Source organism: Aethalodelphis obliquidens, unplaced genomic scaffold (genome assembly GCF_003676395.1).
Source record: "Aethalodelphis obliquidens isolate GAN/ISIS:26980383/991018 unplaced genomic scaffold, ASM367639v1 scaffold16, whole genome shotgun sequence".
Classification (NCBI taxonomy): domain Eukaryota; kingdom Metazoa; phylum Chordata; class Mammalia; order Artiodactyla; family Delphinidae; genus Aethalodelphis; species Aethalodelphis obliquidens.
Window position 1 is genome coordinate 9,752,375 of NW_020837960.1, and position 18,562 is coordinate 9,770,936.

General features: G+C 38.9%; 1 protein-coding gene across 3 annotated transcripts in view; it reads right to left on the reverse strand.

Annotated features, from left to right (window-relative positions):
• Positions 1 to 18,562, reverse strand: part of VWA8 (von Willebrand factor A domain containing 8) — a 359,206-nt gene that overhangs the window by 73,784 nt on the left and 266,860 nt on the right. Inside the window, exon 38 of one of the 3 annotated variants that reach the window (XM_027116171.1) lies at positions 3,893 to 6,845. The exons of the other annotated variants lie outside the window; for them this stretch is intronic. Within the exon in view, the coding sequence (XP_026971972.1) occupies positions 6,822 to 6,845 (24 nt within the window). The 3' untranslated portion in view covers positions 3,893 to 6,821. Of the gene's footprint in view, positions 1 to 3,892; positions 6,846 to 18,562 lie in introns of those variants that run through there. 3 annotated transcript variants of the gene reach the window in all.

The window sequence follows — 18,562 nt, forward strand, 5'->3', positions numbered from 1 at the left end:
ATTTCATATAATTTTCACGTGTCACATGTTGTTCTTCATTTGATTTTTTTCAACCATTAAAAATGTAAAAACCATTCTTAGCTTGTGAGCCATACAAAAACAGTTGGTATAATTTGCCAATCCCTGTTTTAAATGCTTAATGCCATTAGGAGAATTTAAGAGTTTTGTGGAGCAAGTAAGGAAATTTACCAACATAGGCTAATTACTTGAAAAAGCTTGGAAGAGAATGAGGCTTCCCTTCTTGAGGCCACCTGCACCCTGGTGAGATGGGAGAGAGATCTGTGGGTCCCAAAGTGTTTTGCCATCCTCCTAACCCCCCAAAATCGAATTTTGTTGCCCAAATTCCAAATTAATGAGATTTCATTTGAAAATATGAATTTTGGTCTTCTCTAGAAAACAAGCCTGCATTTTCACATGGCAACAGCTAAGTAGAGACTGCCTTCCTAGTTGGGGCATGACTTCCTGTTCACCTCAGACCCTCCTGGCCTGTGTCCCACCCCCATCCAGTACCTGTGAGCATCTGGTCTAAACACCACTGGGCAGAGAATGATCTCCACTGAAACTAGTCTTTTGGCTCTAGGGAAGCTATGTGGTGAACAGGAATAAAAATGTGTGCATCTGAGTTAGAGACACCTAGGCTGAAATCTCAGCTTTGTTCACTGTTAGAAGAGTGACCTGGGGCAAATTACTTATCCCAGTCTCAGAATGAGAACAATAATACATAACCTGAAATGGTGGTTGTAATGATATATCAGAGAGTGTATTGAAAGCAGCTAGCACATTCTAAGCAGTCAATAAAAAATGAATCACTAGGATGGAGAAGTTCTTTGATGTATATCCTAATTTTAGACACCATCTTCATTGTTGCCTTTTGTGGAAGGGCCTAAAGGATCAGTTTACAATCTATCTCATTTTATATTAGATAAAGAAATTAAGGCCCAGAGAGAGATGACTGCACAAAGCCACTCATCAGTGATGGAACCAGGAAGAGGATATGGAAGTTTTAGTTCTTGACCTCAGGAAATTCCTCTGTACCCCATGACAGAACTAAACGTTCTGAATTCTTTTTATAAAAGCCTTTCATTTCAGAGTCTAGAGATCTTCTAACGGAAGGAACATTGACTCAAGTCTTCTGGCTAATCTGACTACACTTTTAAATTATATCTTCCAAATATAGTGAAATGACGACAGTTATTAGTTGTTGAAGTGTTATTAGTTGTTGAAGTTAGCTGAAATACTCCTGTTCCAAGCTCACAGACACCCTCGTGTGGTCACTAGAAATAACAATTCCAGCCAAAGGATCAAGAAAAATCTGGAGCTATTTAAAGTTAATGATGAAGTATGGCAGGATTGGTAGATAAGTGTTAAATAACATAATAATAAAAAGTCATTATAATTATATTCTTTTAGGCCCTGGCCAATGGCCTGGGGAAAAGTTATCTATCTCAGACCAAATCTTTAAGGAGACAAAGATTATAATGGATGATTACTTAGGGCTTGATCACAATACGACTCTGTTATAATGAAGAAAAATATTCAACATATGTGGTGGCTACATTATCTCAGATCTTTGTAGATTTTCCTCCCCTATCAGTGATTCTGAATGACAGAGCATTCTGGGACTCTGAGTGCAATTGCTACGTGTAGGGCAACGGTCCCCAACCTTTTTGGCACCGGGGACTGGTTTTGGGGAAGACAATTTTTCCACGGGGGTGGGGGGATGGTCCAGGCGGTAATGCGAGCGATGGGGAGCAATGGGGAGTGGTGGGGAGTGATGGGGAGCAATGGGGAGCGGTGGGCAGTGGTGGGGAGCGGTGGGGAGTGATGCGGAGCGATGGGGAGCGGTGGGGAGCAATGGGAAGCGATGGGGAGCGGTGGGGAGCGATGCGGAGCGATGGGGAGCGATGGGGAGCAGTGGGGAGCGGCAGAGGAAGCTTTGCTCGCTCACCCGCCGGTGACGTCCTGCTGTGCGGCCCGGTTCCTAACAGGCCGTGGACTGATACCTGTCCGTGGCCCGGGGTTGGAGACCCCTGGCATAGGGGATTGCTATGTGTAAGGTAGTTAAACCTGAGGGCTCTGCTGAAATATCTTCTATCAAATGTTAATTACAACTCAATGGGTGGGAGCAGACGCATGAGGGTGTATTGGAGAGAAGCTGATGAGCTGCAAATGTTCTGGGTGCTCTCAACATCCACTCAAGATGGTAGGTTCATTGGTGAGTTGGTTAAACAGAAGTAGGTTAGAATGCTTCTTTTGTATTAACAGGTTGACCTAAATGAACAGGCAGTGTCCCCCAAAACTGCTCAAAGAAACAGTATTTGTCCCAGTACAGAAAATCAGTGACAAAGGCAATTGGATTTACTTTTTGTGCCACAAAATAAGGATGCACTCAAAACAATGATTGAGGCATATCAAAAGGACAAGGGAACTGGCTTGAAGGGGTTCCCAATGGATAAGTCTAGAACAATGTGAGCGTTAAAATAAATAAGAATGGCAATAGACTATAAGCTATTAAGTAAGACAGAAATCCACGAAGCCATACTAATAAAAAACAAACGAACAAAGGGAGAAGGGAGAGCACTTCCTTAGCTCAGAATGCCAGCAATAAATGCAGAAGGAATGACAGAATCAGATGAAATCACCACTTGGCAACCATAGTAGTAATTGATTCGAGCAAGAATCACCAATGGATGATAAAGTTAATGGATGAAAGTTTGATGAGAAACAAAATATTTGCCTAGTCTTGAAATGTTTGCTCATGAGACACATGCATTAATTATAAAGGGGAAAAACAGTAACTTCACAGTGGAGAAATACAGCAGAGATAATACCTTGACCAAATGTTTAAAGTTAACATCACCAGTAATGGGACAAATCGACATCCTGTGTGTCATCTAATAGGACACATTGAGAAAAACACAGCATCACTTCTGGGATATTCCAACCAAAGATGCATAAACTGAATCAGATAAGCCCAAACCGAGGTATGTGCTACAAAATAACTGGCCTATACGTTTCAAAAATGTCAAGGTCATGAAAGTCAAAGAAAGATGAGGACCTGTTTTGGACTGAAAGATAACAGAGATGTGGTAACTGAATTGTAACACACGATCTGGATTGTTTCCTTTGGCTACAAAGGATGTTATTGGGACATTTGGAATTTGTATAAGTTTTATTTTATTTTTGGTCTGTATTCATGAAGAACACTACTTTGTTATTTTCTGTTCTTGTAGTACCTTTGTCAGATTTTGGAAACTAGCTTATTCTGACCTCAATAAAGCAAATTAGGAGGCATTTTCCCTTCCTTCATCTTCTAAAAGAGCATTATTTTTTTAAACATCTTTATTTGAAATTTGTATACGTTTTAGACATTAATGTAGTATCAACGTTAACTTCCTGATTTTAAGGTCTGTATTGTGGTTACGTAGGAGAGTGCTTTTGTTTTGAGGAAATACTCATCGAAGTGTTTGGAGGTAACAGGGAATCGTGTCTACAACTTACTTTAAAGTGGTTCATGGAAAAAGATGTAGAGAGAGAAAGGTAAAATAAGCAAACAGTTTTAAAAGATGTAATTAGATTTGGTGAAGAAAAACAAAAGGGTAAATTATTTGTCTATACCTGAGAAGAGAAATTATAGAGCTTGGATTTAAGGCTCTGAGGGGGAGTGCTTTTTCTTTCTGTTGTTTTTATTATCAGCTGCCTTTGGTGAACATATGCTCCTGTCAAACTCACCAAAGATTAGAAGATAGAGTGAAAAACTCAGAGGTGGTTTTATTTATAAATATAATTTATAATTAATGTAATATATAACATATTCATATAATATATAAATAGTAAATATAAAATAAAATAATATAAAAATAGAAATAAGTAAATATAAATATATGTCTGTCTATAAATCTATCTAAATATTTCTCAACCTGAGTTTCGGTGAGAGGAAGAGTTATATTCAGAATCATCAGGTCTGTTGCTATTTACTCCTGAGAGCAGTCAGAAGCTTATCCTTACCAGAGAGACATGCAGCCTATTTTTACACTTCTAAGTAATTATGGACTACAGGTTAGGAAAAAAATCATATTTTAGTATTAAGAGAGCCAGAGTAACAATAATAGCTATTATTTATTGCTGTGAAATAGCCTTATGTATTTGTTGGGGGTTCTACGGGTTAACTCAAATCAGACTCAGAACACATGAATTTGTTTCTGACATTATGTCAGGGTTTTCTCCTTCCGGGCAATGACTCTTATGTAAATATGATGGCAGAGTGGTTGAGGTCATGATGACTCCCAATCAAATGCAGCATTCTTCCCTTCAGCTAGCACAAAACATATTTAAGTTTTAGATTTCCCTACTAGAGCTCTATAGATGTCGTTGTTCTTTACGGAAAGGATTATTCAACCCATACCAGCAATGTGAAATATAGGGCTTTAATAGCATTTACAACAGATGTATATAAAAGGAAAAAATAATGAAAATTATTCAATATTAGTGAATTCTTTTCATTGGGGGGGGGAAACCCACTGGAATATCATCAGAGCACTGTCAAGAAAGACTTGACAATTTCATTCACAACCCTGGCAACTGGAAAATCTCATAAGAAAACTGTAACTAGAATATTTATTTCTGCCCTACGTGTACTTAGAAAACCAAGCACATACTTTTGAGGTATTCAGTCTAGGAATTAAACAGAAGATAAATTTAATGGATGCTATATAATCATCACTGGCCTAATTATCATCATTTTGCATTTGATAAGGGTCATGTTTCATGAATGTCATCCCGAGTGCAAAACAAAATAAACCTGACAATAGTCTTGGCCTCCAGGAAACACTAAACTGGAAGGTCATCAGCTGTCACTTGGAAGGGAGCCGTCAAAATTACAAAAAAAAAAACCAAAACACACGGTCATGTTTTTTGCTTAGTCAGTATTTCTCCTGGGGTATTTCCTTTATTCCTAACACGTGGTTCAGATGGGACTGATACAGTTCTCTCTCATCCCAAACTCTAGAAGTGGAGACATGACCTAGGTCTGACCACTTAAGAGTATCCCATCATTTTGGTCACAGTGATCGGTTCAGAGATGGGCATGAGATCTCAAAGACCAGCTGGAGCACTTCTGAGGACTTCTGATGAAATTACTGGCAAAGACACTCCCTTTTGGTTGGGATTACCAGCTATGAGAACCATGCAGAACCTAATGCTACCAGGGCCATCTTTGCCGCCAGATGGAGAAAGACTGTAAGAATAAAGCCACCTCAGAAAAAGCATAAAGAAGAGGACAGAGTCTGTGTCCCGTGACACATGTTGAGCCTTTGGTTTGAGCTGTGCCTAAAGCCTGGGGACTTCCTGGTTATATAAGCCAATAAACCCCCTTTTGTAGTTTAAGTTAGTGTGAGCTGAATTTTTGTCACTTTCCGTACCTTTTCTTTTTCCATAATGAATATGGAATCACATGAAATAATAGGTCCTCTCTTCAAAGGTATGGAGAGAAACTATTCTTTTAACTGTCAACTTAACCCTAGCCTTCCAAATATATTCTCTTTAGTCATAAATGCCATGCAACAAGGCTGTATCATGAGTCAGGATTAGAATTAGCATAAGGCTCTTGTCCTAAGAGACCTACTATAGAGGGTCCACGGTGAACTGGAGCAAAGAAAACCAGGAATATAGAGACCAGCAACTTGCTAAAGTATTAAAAAGATTTTGAACACATTTAGGGACTATTGGGTTAAACAAATTAACGAGGTTTCTTTACTGGGACTTCTCAAAGCCAGATATTTACTAATTGTAACTTCACCTCTAAGCGTCTTCTAGGTTATACAGTATTTTCCAACAGTGTGGACACGGATTCCTGACTAAAAAGGGTTCTGAGAATATGCTTTCAGGAACATCTGACTCTACGTATTTCTAAATAGCTTATTTGTCCTGATCATTTTGCTTGATCTCTCTACTCTCCTTAGCAGCTAACCATTTTCATGGTTTCAGTGAAAACGTCCATGCTAAGGATCACTGGAACTCTTGCTAGCTTGAAGTTCGAGTCCAATTGTTATTTTCCAATTACTGACTGTGCAATGTCAATGGAATATCTCACCATTACTTCAAACTCAGCACACTTAAAATGCCCTAACCCTCTCTCCTCTCTGCTCTCCCGACTCCTTCAATGGTCTGCCAGACACCCACACTAGAGACATGCAGAACGCCTACATCCAGGTCCCTATTTGGCCTTTCGCCATCGGCTCACATCTGGCCATACCTCAGCCTCCCGGTTGGCTGCTCCACTCAGGGCTCTTTTCCAGACCTCACATCACTACCAAGTCCATCCTCCTAATACATCCTTCACTACTCCATACACTTTCCTTATTCAATGACCTTCAGCAGCTCCTGGGCACAGGGAACCTAAAAAATCTCACTGGGCCTTCACACGGCCTGCTTCCCCCTATTCAGGTGACTCCTTATTGCATTACTCCCCCCCAAACACCATTTGCTTCCCTTAAGCTTGTCTTACAATATGCTACAGATACGCTTAAGACAGACCAAGGGTTGCCAAGAAGGTGAGCTTTCTTTCAACTGCTTTTAAAAAGTCCCACGCCAGCAAGACTGTACTGAAAGTAAATCACACGCTGTCTTCTGAAAATCTCCCAGCCTGTACGTTTCTGGTGGTCCCAGACCCAGCTCGTACTCCTGCCTCTGGTCTGGTGTACACTCCCCTGTTTTCCTGGGATAGTTGTTGTTGAACTGGATTTGCCCTCTGGGCTTCCTGCTTGCATCAAATGGGCCGTGATGTTTGCTCACTGTTCCTCTGGTATCTGTGTCCACGTCACTCAGGGATTTGCGGTGATCCGAGCCTACGGCACAATTCTTCCTCTTATTAAGGAAACACACAGGGCTCATTCGTATCTGTGCCTGTGGTCATTTTTTTTTTTGGATTGTCTGGAATGCCCTTTCCTCTCCTTTTCAACTATCCAAATACATAAACAGAAGAAAAGTTCAACCAAAGCCCCATTTCCTTTGCTTATGAATTTCATCTGCATTGGTGCCTCTCCTCTGAACTACTACAGCACAGGGCTCAAACTCCACAATTTAACATTGAACTACACAGTCTTTTGTACCACTGGCTGCTGTTTCATGACTATCAGTCTCACCTCCCTAGTTATATAATATAAACTTCCTGAAGGTAAAAACCATGCTTCATACTTCAGTATTCTCTGACCCTCCACAGGGCCTATGCTGGTGCTACAGAGTAATGCTCCACGGGAACACTTGGCTGGCTGATTGTCAAGTGACTCAAATATCTATTGCTGGTCCGTAACTTCCTTAATTCAATAGATGACAACCTGCCAATGTCACAAAGAAACTCTCCAGCTTGGATCACCATCATCTCTTTAGGAAATTATGGTTTGTTGACTTTCCTCAAGCCAGGTCTAGAGTATAAACACTGTTGTTATGTGAGAATCAACTAGAAACATGGGAGCAGGAAGACAGAGTTTTTAAGGAACTGAGATTCAGCTAATAGAGCCATTAGACTGTAGACATAATGACATGACAGGAAAACTTCCCCAACGAAAAAGGTATTTATGATGACAAATATGTAATTATATTTGGATCTATAGGTATCAACTGCTGCCTGAAATTTGGGAACGCTGGAAGGCTCTTCATTAGTACAGATTGAGATTATACTTAAAAGTTTTCACTTTATTCACATGCAGACAATTACTGGTAAATCAGTTCACTAAAAAAGGCAGTGACAGTTATTTTGTGGGTATACAAACATGGCTGAAATAGGATCGATACTCGACAGGTTAAATAAAATCATGCAAACACAGCGGTTTGTAAAAAAAAAAGCAACTTCTAAGTGAATAAAATGCCAGCCTTGTCTGCGACAGACCAGCTGGTCCATTTCCTCTAGCTTTTGTGTCCCAGCCAGGCTTCTGCTCTGCCCTGCAGCTTGTGGGCTTCGCACTCCCACCCTAGCAATAGTACACTCTTCTCTCTGGGATCCAGTGCTTTCAGTGTTTTTTTTTAATGGAAGCAGAGAACATTGATGGTTTAGTTATGAGGCAATCATGGAGGAAATATAAGGGCTGTGCTCTGCCTGGAAAGTGAGCAGTAATTTTTTTTTTTTTTTTTTGCGGTACGCGGGCCTCTCACTGTTGTGGCCTCTCCCATTGCGGAGCACAGGCTCCGGACGCGCAGGCTCAGCGGCCATGGCTCACGGGCCCAGACGCTCCGCGGTATGTGGGATCTTCCCGGACTGGGGCACGAACCCGTGTCCCCTGCATCGGCAGGTGGACTCTCAACCACTGCGCCACCAGGGAAGCCCTTGAGCAGTAATTATATAGAAGACCTATTCTCACATCTCTATCTTCCCACAGCATATCCTAAGAGGTTCAAGTGAAACCAGTTCTAGAAAATCATTTTAACCCCTGTCAGGCCTTGTGCTTTTCAATGTGCTTAAACTTTTAGATGAGATAGCACACTGAACCAATGCTGTTCTAAAAGCTGACGTGGTTAAGCAAAGTACTAGCAAGTGAAATGATCACAGATTTAACATAACCTATCTGTCACAAAAGGAATGATGGGGCTTCCCTGGTGGCGCAGTGGTTGAGAGTCCGCCTGCCAATGCAGGGGACGTGGGTTCGTGCCCCGGTCCGGGAAGACCCCACATGCCGCGGAGCGGCTGGTCCCGTGAGCCATGGCCGCTGAGCCTGCGTGTCCGGATCCTGTGCTCCGCAACGGGAGAGGCCACAGCAGTGCGAGGCCTGCGTACCGCAAAAAAAAAAAAGGAATGATGGAGTTTCTTTATTTTTCTCTGTGCCACCTGACCTCTGCTTTCTTTGATGTTCTTTTGCTTTATCACAAACACTTTAAAATTTTATTAACTTTTAATTTTATATAATTTTTAAAGATTACTTTCCATTTACAGTTATTACAAAACATTGGCTATGTTCCTGTGTTGTACAATACATCCTTGAGCCTATCTTAAACCCCATAGTTTGTACCTCTCACGCCTCCAGCCCTCTCTTGCCCCTCCTCACCACTGGTAACCACTAGTTTGTTCTCTATATCTTATCACAAACACTTTTTAAAAATGATATTGAGATAGGTAAACACTTGGGAATTGTGCCTTCTCACAATCACAGCATTACTGTTTTCACTGGTGACTGGAACTGATGAGCACCCTTCTTAAATTTGAGAGACATCAGTTTTCCTCTAAACATTCCACAGTGATTCACCTACATCCTTGAGGATAAGCTGTATTTATGTGTCAGTCCTGTCTTTCGACGTCCCATTTTTCAACATATATGTATATATATATATATATATATATTTTTTTTTTTTTTTTTTTTTGCGGTACGCGGGCCTCTCACTGTTATGGCCTCTCCCATTGTGGAGCACGGGCTCCAGACGCGCAGGCTCAGCGGCCATGGCTCACGGGCCCAGCCGCTCCGTGGCATGTGGGATCTTCCCGGACCGGGGCACGAACCCGTGTCCCCTGCATCGGCAGGCGGACTCTCAACCACTGCGCCATCAGGGAAGCCCGACATCCCATTATTAAAACAGAGATGAAAGATTCCCCGGAGTTAATCATTAGCGCTGGGGAAGGAAAGGTTGATGAGATCATTGCTACACAATGGTAAGGTTGTTTCGTGGTGATGATGGATACCCAGTCAATCCACTCTTCTCCTCATTGAATCATACCTTCCCATCCCACACCTGTGATTGTCATTACCCCTCTCCAGGCTTGCTCTTCTAGAAACCAAGTTCAGATCCTGCTGCCTTGTTCACTTGAACAACATGGAAATTTTGCAACATTTTAACCTATTTTATTTATTTATCAAAAGAAAGAGTGTCAGGGATTTGAGAAATGGTGTAAGAATCACTCAGAATTCTGTCTTCTATCATTAACATTAAAAAGCACCCAAGAAAGACTCTTATTACTGTTTGCCACAGAGCTGTATAATATTCCTTGACTCCTGACTTCCATGGGAACCAACATGATCTGATGGGATTATACAGAGACAAATGCCTAGTTTTAATGCCACTGGCATTTTCAGGTTTTGGCAGGGGGAGGGCACCCTGAATACCTGACTAAAGGGTGGAAGTTGATAAAGCTGCCAGGGCCGGAGTGCATGGTGGTTAAAGGGCACACATTACAGAACCACTGACTCTGCCACTTACCCCTGTGACCTTGGTCAACTTGCTTAATGTCTTTGAGCTTGAGTTTCTCCATCTGTGAATTACATCCCTGGAGCATTCTCTTAGCCCCCAAATATACCAAAGGTTAAGACTTTTTTTTTAAAACTCTCTAAACAAATCAGCTTTCTTTACCTTCGGAGTTTTTGAGATTTGGAATTAGCTTTACATTCTCCACTTAATGCAACAATGGAAGATGACATGGCAGGTGCCATTTACCGTAGTCAACTACTATTATTCCTGGTTTGGCAGCCACTGAGTCATTTTATTTATTTTTATTTTTAAAATTAACAGTTTTGGCTTCCCTGGTGGCGCAGTGGTTGAGAGTCCGCCTGCCGATGCAGGGGACGCGGGTTCGTGCTGCGGTCCGGGAAGATCCCACATGCCGCGGAGCGGCTGGGCCCGTGAGCCATGGCCACTGAGCCTGCGCGTCCGGAGCCTGTGCTCCGCAACGGGAGAGGCCACAACAGTGAGAGGCCCGCGTACCGCAAAAAATAAATAAATAAAATAAAATAAAATTAAATTAACAGTTTTTTTTCATGTTGCCCATGGATGTCCAATTGTTCCAGCACCATTTGTTGAAAAGGTTATCCTTTCATTAAACTGCTTCGGCACCTTTGTTGAAAATCAACCGGCCATATGTCTCTGGGTCACTTTCTGAATACTCTAGTCCATTCCATTGATTTATGTGTTTGTCCTTTTGCTAACATCATACCATCCTGATTACTGTAGTTTTATGGTAAATCTTAAAATTGTGTAGTATGATTCCTCTAACTTTATTCTTTTAAAAAATTGTTTTGAGTATTTTTGTTCCATATACATTTTAGAGTCAGCTTGTTATCACTATAAGAAAAATCCTACTGGACTCTCCAAATCAATTTGGAGAGAATCGACATCTTTATTATGTTGAGAATTCTGATCTGTGAACTCTCCTTTTACTTAAATCTTTGGTTTCTTTCACTAGTGTTTTGTAGTATTCAGCATACATATCCTATACATGCCGTGTTAAATTTATACCTAAGTATTTCATTTTTAGGTGGAACTGTTTGTAAATGGTATAAATATTTTAAAATTTTGGTTTTTAATTATTAATTGCTAGGATATAGAAATATGATTAATTTTGGACCTTGTTAAACTCACTTATTAGTTGAAAGACTTGGTTTATTTTGGGCGTCATTTGCTTTTTTTTGGTACATTCTGTGGGATTTTCTAGGTAGGCAATTATGTTGTCTACAAATAGTGACAGTTTTATTTCTTCCTTTCCAATCTGTATACTTTTACTTATTTTTCTTGTTGTTGCACTGGCTAGGACTTTCAGTCTGACGTTGAAAAGGAGTGATGGGTGTATGGGTGTGGTTGTTCCTGCCTTATTCCCAATCTTAGGGGGTAAGCACTGTCTTTCACCATTAAATATATTGCTAGCTATAGGGCTTTTGCAGATGCCTTTTGTTAGGCTGAAGAAGTTCTCTTCTATTTCTAGTTTGCTGAGAGTACCCACTTCCTTTTCAGATGGCCTTGAGTCAAGACCAGGAGACTCCGGAGGAAAAAGAGAAACACATCCAGTTCAATGGTAGTTCAAATTCTGGTCTTCCTCAATCCATGTGCTATCACTTCTTTTTCAGAGACCTCAAATAGTTGCTCAATGTATCCTGTCCGGATTTTATTGCTGAATTCAGTGGAAAAGACAGGGTAAGTGTGTGTTTACTCCATCTTATTCATAACTAGTACTCTTGAGTCATTTCAAAGTGAAATAAGGAAAATTAACCAGTTTCTTCAGTTCTATTAAAAAATATGCATTTTTTAAAGTGTCTAGGATCCAAAGATGAGTTAAATGATATCTTTGTTTCATAGCTACTCTTATTCCTCTTATTTACCTGGTGAATTCTCACTTGTTATTATTCTAAACCAATTTTTAATTTTTATCAAAGTAATAAATGTAAATAGTTTAATAAGCCAAAGAGTACTACAAGATGTATAACAAAAACAGCAACCTCGAGCTCCACCATCTTCACCCCCCAATTCCCACTCCCCAAAGGTAGCCAGCCACTTCAACTCTGCTTACTATGTCTCCTGCTACTTACCTTCATATTTCTAAATAATATTCTTACATTCTCTTTATATTTAAGTTTCAGACATTATCTATTGACTTCCTACTATGAAGGGTAAGGATTATTTCACCCATCTTACCTAGAACATACATGACTCATGTTCCCTCCCCTTATCATCCTAATAGAGTGCCATCATAAACTTGAGTTAAATCAATATTAATTGTTTACTTTATTATTACTATTATATGGTACTATATTACTATATGCAATAATATATGTTACTATATATTGCTATATATTTCTAATTATAATAATACATATTACTATATAGTTATATATACTATCACATACTATTATTGTACATAATTTTTCATTTTTCCCACTAATATGTACTCTTTACTAATTCTTAGCTTTACTTTATTTATCTCTCACTAATTGTTCCCCAAATTCTCCAGCAGAGCTGTAAAATTCTCTCAATATAGTTATTCTATCACATTACCAGCTCCTTTTTTTTCCCTGAAGACATCTATTCTTTCTGGAACCCTGTTTTGCCACTTTGCTTTGGAGTAGTTGTTTTCAGGCACAGCTGTTATTCTAGAACATCCTTTCATGATCATGCTGGGAATTACCTTTGCCTCTTCCCTGGCTAAGACCACTCTTTCCACCCTCTCTTCTTCTTTCTTGATTTATTCCCTCCTTTTGTATAAAGAATGAAAGTTTTTTGAGATTTGCATGTTTAATAATGTTTTTAGTCTACCATCACATTTGATTAATAGCTTGGCTGGGTATAAAATTCTCGGTTGGAAATAATTTTCCCTTTAGCTTCCAATGCTGCTGTGGAGAAGCCTAATGCTATTAGGATTTATAGTACATTTTATATAACCTGTTTCCTATTTCCCTCAACTTAGAAGTTTTCAGCTTTGTCTCTTTACCCACAGGGTTCTAAAATTTCAAGTGAATATACTTTGGGGTGTATGTGTGAGGGTGTGTGTTTTCCAGTTATTAAATAGAACATCTGTCCTGTAGTTTAGTGAAATTTTCTTAAATTACTTTTTGGGTCATTTCCTGCCCTTTCATTTTCTCTTTCTGGAATTCTTATTAGTCAGATAAGACTTATCTTCTCTCTTCTATTTTCAATTTCTTTGTCTTTTGGGAGAGTTCCCTAATGTCCAATCCCTTTTATTAATTTATTTCTGCTACTACTTTTTAATTTCCAAGAGATCTCTCTTAATCTTTGAAGGTTACTATGTTAAAATAGCACTATGTTTCTGTTTTATAATATTTTCTCTTACCTCTCTGAGAATATCAATTATCACTTTGTGAAATGCTTTTCTGCTTTCTGTATCATCTCTATTTCTCTGTTCATTTGTTTTGATTTCCATCTTTTATATAAGAGGCTACCCATTAATATTTAAGAATAAGGCATTAAAAAGTAGATTGAAATTTTTGTTTTTTGTTTTTGCATAAAGTAGGGCTTGCCAACAAGTGGGTCTTCTTGTAAGACTAGTAGGGAGAGATTTCCAAATGTCAGCATCAGAAAGGCTTTTCTCTAGAGTCACAGATGTAGAAAACAAACTTATGGTTACTGGGGGTAGGGGGAGGTAGGAATAAATTGGGAGATTGGGATTGACATATACACACTACTATATAGATAACTAATAAGGACCTACTGTATAGCACAGGGAACTCTACTCAGTACTCTGTAATGGCTTATATGGGAAAAGAATCTAAAAAAGAGTGGATATATGTGTATTTATTTTGGTTTTTTTTTGTTGTTGTTTTTGTTTTTTTGCGGTACATGGGCCTCTCACTGTTGTGGCCTCTCCCGTTGCGGAGCACAGGCTCTGGACATGCAGGCTCAGCGGCCATGGCTCACAGGCCCAGCCGCTCCGCGGCATGTGGGATCTTCCCGGACCGGGGCACGAACCCGTGTCCCCTGCATCGGCAGGCAGACTCTCAACCACTGCGCCAGCAGGGAAGCCTGATATATGTGTATTTATAAATGATTCACTTTGCTGTACACCTGAAACTAACACAACATTGTAAATCAACTATACTCAAATAAAAATTTAAAAAAAATCACTTGATAGGATACAAGCTTTCCTATGGATAAGCAATGTACTAATTTTAATGTAATTTTGTATGTTAGTACATTTTTACTTATCTCCTTATAAACTTAATGTATCTCAAAAATGATTGTTTCATCCTACAGACTGTATTATTTGTGTATATTGACTCAAAATGATAAGGAAACAAATAAAAAAATATTTTCCTTAAAAAAAAAAAGTGAAAAAAAGAAAGGCTTTTCTCTTGGGCATGTCAGTTTCCAGAAAGGATTTTTCCCAATCTCCTGCTCAAGGGATATAAATATGGATGCCAGCTTCATGCGATCTAAATAAGGAAAGGAGACTTTCACTTTATCTTCTTGTTGGCTATATGGTCTCACTCCTGTCTTAAACTGTGCAGATCTCCATTGTGGCTCCCGTCTCTTGCAAGGGCAGAGGAGAGCTGGCTGACCAGCTGCATAAGATGGAGGAGAAAATCTGTATTTCTAAATGGCCTCTATAGGGGCTTTCAACTAATCTGCCAATTTTCAGTGCTGCCCTGTACTCTACCCTTCTTTGGAACATGGTGTCTTCAAGTCCTGATGCTTTATGGGCTTCCACAGAGTAAAGCTTGCGTCTCCCCCCCGGAGGAATTTTAGGGTTTTAGTTCTCTCCAGTCACTAACTCGGTCATCACCTACACATGTATTTTTTAATCCTCCAAAGTGTTGTTGCATCTCTAATTCTCTTTGTCCTTGTGGTTTTGTACCTTTTTTGATCCTTTATTGTTTTCTTACTGGGATTTTGGTAAGAGGCAAAACTAAACCTGTATTCGATTTGTCAGGAGTCCCTTTCCCCTTCCGTAAAAACCAGATTCAGGTATTATTTTATCTTAAAACCACTTCCAAAGATAGAGTTAAGTATTCTTTGCTGTCCTCCGGTCCCTTAGTCACGCTTCCATCACTTTCTTCACCACACTGCACCGTAGTTTATTTGGTTATAGTGCTCCTTGACTGTAAGTTCCCTGGGTCTGTATCTGTCTCTTATTTATTTCTTTATCCTAGTGAGTCTAGGTGATCAACGAATGTTAATTAAATAAATAAATGTAAGAATGGGTGGAACTATTAAAAGGGAGAGGTTAGAGATGGCACTTGTGGCCTGACCTTGTAAGGAAACAGAAAATAAAAAGAGAGACATTTGTAGAATGTTATAGAGACAAAAGAACACGGTATACAGAAAAACTAGGAAAGACAGCTCCAAGTTTGGCTTGCTCTTTACCGTTCTCAGGACTCAGGCTAGAGATGATGCATATTTCACTGTGTGTTTTTTGGTCCTGTTCTCATTTGTCTTTTGAATAAGGCTAAACACTATAATCCTCGGCTGACAATTGTCCTATCATTGAGTTCCTGCTTTTCTTCAAGCTGACAAGTTTAGGCCCAGACCATTTTTTCAATTCCTTTTTTGGGCCTGACAAAACTTTTCCTAAACAGGATTATAAGCAAAGCTCACTTTCAACACTAAGACAGATGATGAATTATGTAACTCACTGGGTCATGATGTAATATTAGGTGTTTGGGTAACACTGCTTCCTTTTAATTTGGTTTTGTTTCCATGTAAGTGTTAAAGAATTCTGTAGCCCAATATTACCTAACTTCTGAGTTTCTAATTTTTATTTGCTTACTAAATACTTTGTGCCAAGTATGAATGCATTTCATTCTTATGACAACTTGTAAAGTACAATGGCATTGTCTTTATATTACGACTGGAAAGTGAAAATTAGAAAGAATGAGTAATTTGCTGAAGATCACTTAAAAAGTGGTACGTGGATTTGAACCTAGGTTTGACCACTTAAAATTTCATGCTCTTAAACAATAGGCTATACCACTTATAAATAAAATTACAATTTTCTCTATAAATATAACAGCAAGGTTTTATTTCTATAGCCATTGTAATGTGTTGATTATACATAACTATATACATAATGAGCTCAGAACCACAAAAATTCTAGAGCCATTGACTGTCAACATATTCGTTGCATTTGATATCTCAATTTATAACTGATATATTACAGAATTAATTTGTTTTCCTTATACTTTAAATAAATATTACTAAGATTACTTCTTTACTTGCTGATTATATTGTCAAGCAGTATGCAATGAGGATATAGTATATAAAATAATGATCTTAAGGTCTGTCATGAGAGAAAAGAGTTGAAATATTTCTGCCGCTGATGATTTGAAAAGCAATTACCTAAGTTTAGGCCTTTTCTAAAATGTAAAAGCTAAATGATATTTCTATTTTTAATATTACTTTAAAACTCTAATACCCATGATTTTCATAATTTTTATGGTTATCTTTTCTGTTGGATATGCACAAAAGTTTAATGAAAACTCATGGCCTCTTTAAACTCATAAACTTGTTGATCTGCTTGTCTTGGGAAGGTGGTTGCTGATTTAATTTTAGTTACATTTAGCAATTACTGACAAATTTGTGATCCAATGGAAGCATTACTTCTGGAGGAATGTAAAAATCGACTGGCAATTTCCTTCTGAAAGAGTTTATAGGAAAGAAGGCCCTTATGCACATACCCATGAGTGTTATCCCACTTGAGTATAGACTTCTCTCCAATTCTTTGCTCAAACTGAATTCTTTGTTCAAGAAGAGCATTTTGCCCAAGTGTTACCACATAGGCAAATAGCTAGACCATCTTGATGAAAACCACTTCTACTGATATATCACTAAGAGATATGGTGGGAAATTATAAACATAAATTTTAAGAAGTATTGCCTTTCTGGGACAAGGAAGATTCCCAAAGATATATGTACATGCAAGAGTCCTATAAAATGTGTATCACTCTACAACAATGAGCCACTTAATCAGACTGTTAAGTGTTTTCAGAATTGCTGAGCAAAGCTAAGAGTGAAGTACAAGAGTGAACTGTGCTCCTTAAGAAGAACAAAGAATTGCAAACTTTCACAGAAGATCTGGAGATAATGTAGCTTGTGGAGTCAAAAACTGAATTTACTAATAGAGTACCAATTAAATAATCTTGTGGTTTCCAAAACTGGAAGTGGGCCTTAACATTCTTAAAAAATCGTAAGCGTTGGATGTGTAGTTAAAGAAAAGGCTAGGCCTAGTTACCAAAGTACAGCAAATGACATTTACTCATATTCCTAGAATATTGTCTTTGAAAGATTAGAGGTGCTTAGTATAAACTGGTTATCTTTTCTATGTATTTTTGTCTATGCCTCTCTCTATTTTCAATATTTACCGTATCTATTGTGTACCAGGCACTATCTTAATTATAAGGATCAATAAGTTCCAGTCCCACATTGTTTCAAAGATTCTGTCAAGTTTTAAAGTATACAGTTAAGGAAGTATTATTCAAAGGCCTCGAAGAGATTCTACGAGTAATATATGAAGGATTTAGTTTCTGATTAGTTTATTGTAATTAGACAATAACATTTTTTTAGCCTTTTTGCTCCCACAAGAAGAGTCCCCAGGAGCTTTTTAGAGAAGATGATTTGATTTCTGAGGAAAACTGTGGTGTAGCCTTCTTGGGAGGAATCCAAATGTAACTAAATAAAAATATGAAAACTATGCTTTATAGAGAACACTATAAAACCTAGTCAGAAAAATTTTGCTTATAATTAACCTGTGCTTCTGAAAATATCGAGTCTAAAAGTAGTAAATATGAATTCTTAATAATGGGTTCTTAGACTACAGTTACAGTGATACTTCGAGTTTGTTGTTACAGTTGTTTACTATAAGAAAAACACATGTTCCTATCAAAGCATGTAAAATTAATGAACACATTTTATATGAAGCTCAAAAAATACTCTCTTGGGCTTCCCTGGTGGCGCAGTGGTTGAGAGTCTGCCTGCCGATGCAGGGGACTCGGGTTCGTGCCCAGGTCCGGGAGGATCCCACATGCCGCGGAGCGGCTGCGCCCGTGAGCCATGGCTGCTGGGCCTGCGCTCCGCAACGGGAGAGGCCGCAACAGTGAGAGGCCCGCGTACCAAAAAACAACAACAACAACATCAACAACAACAAAACTCTCTTGCAAGCTGTACTCGTTAAAGAAAACTATCAATGAATACATTAAACAAAAACAAAAATTCAAAGCAACAATGGCTTCAAAGCTAATACCTCAAGAAGGCTGAAATGTAGCAAAGTCATAAAGGATAGGGATAAAACATGTAACTGACAGAGTTTATCTAAAGATAAAACAGTTCTTTTGACACCAGGCAAAGGGATCAGGGAAAGATGGGGGTCA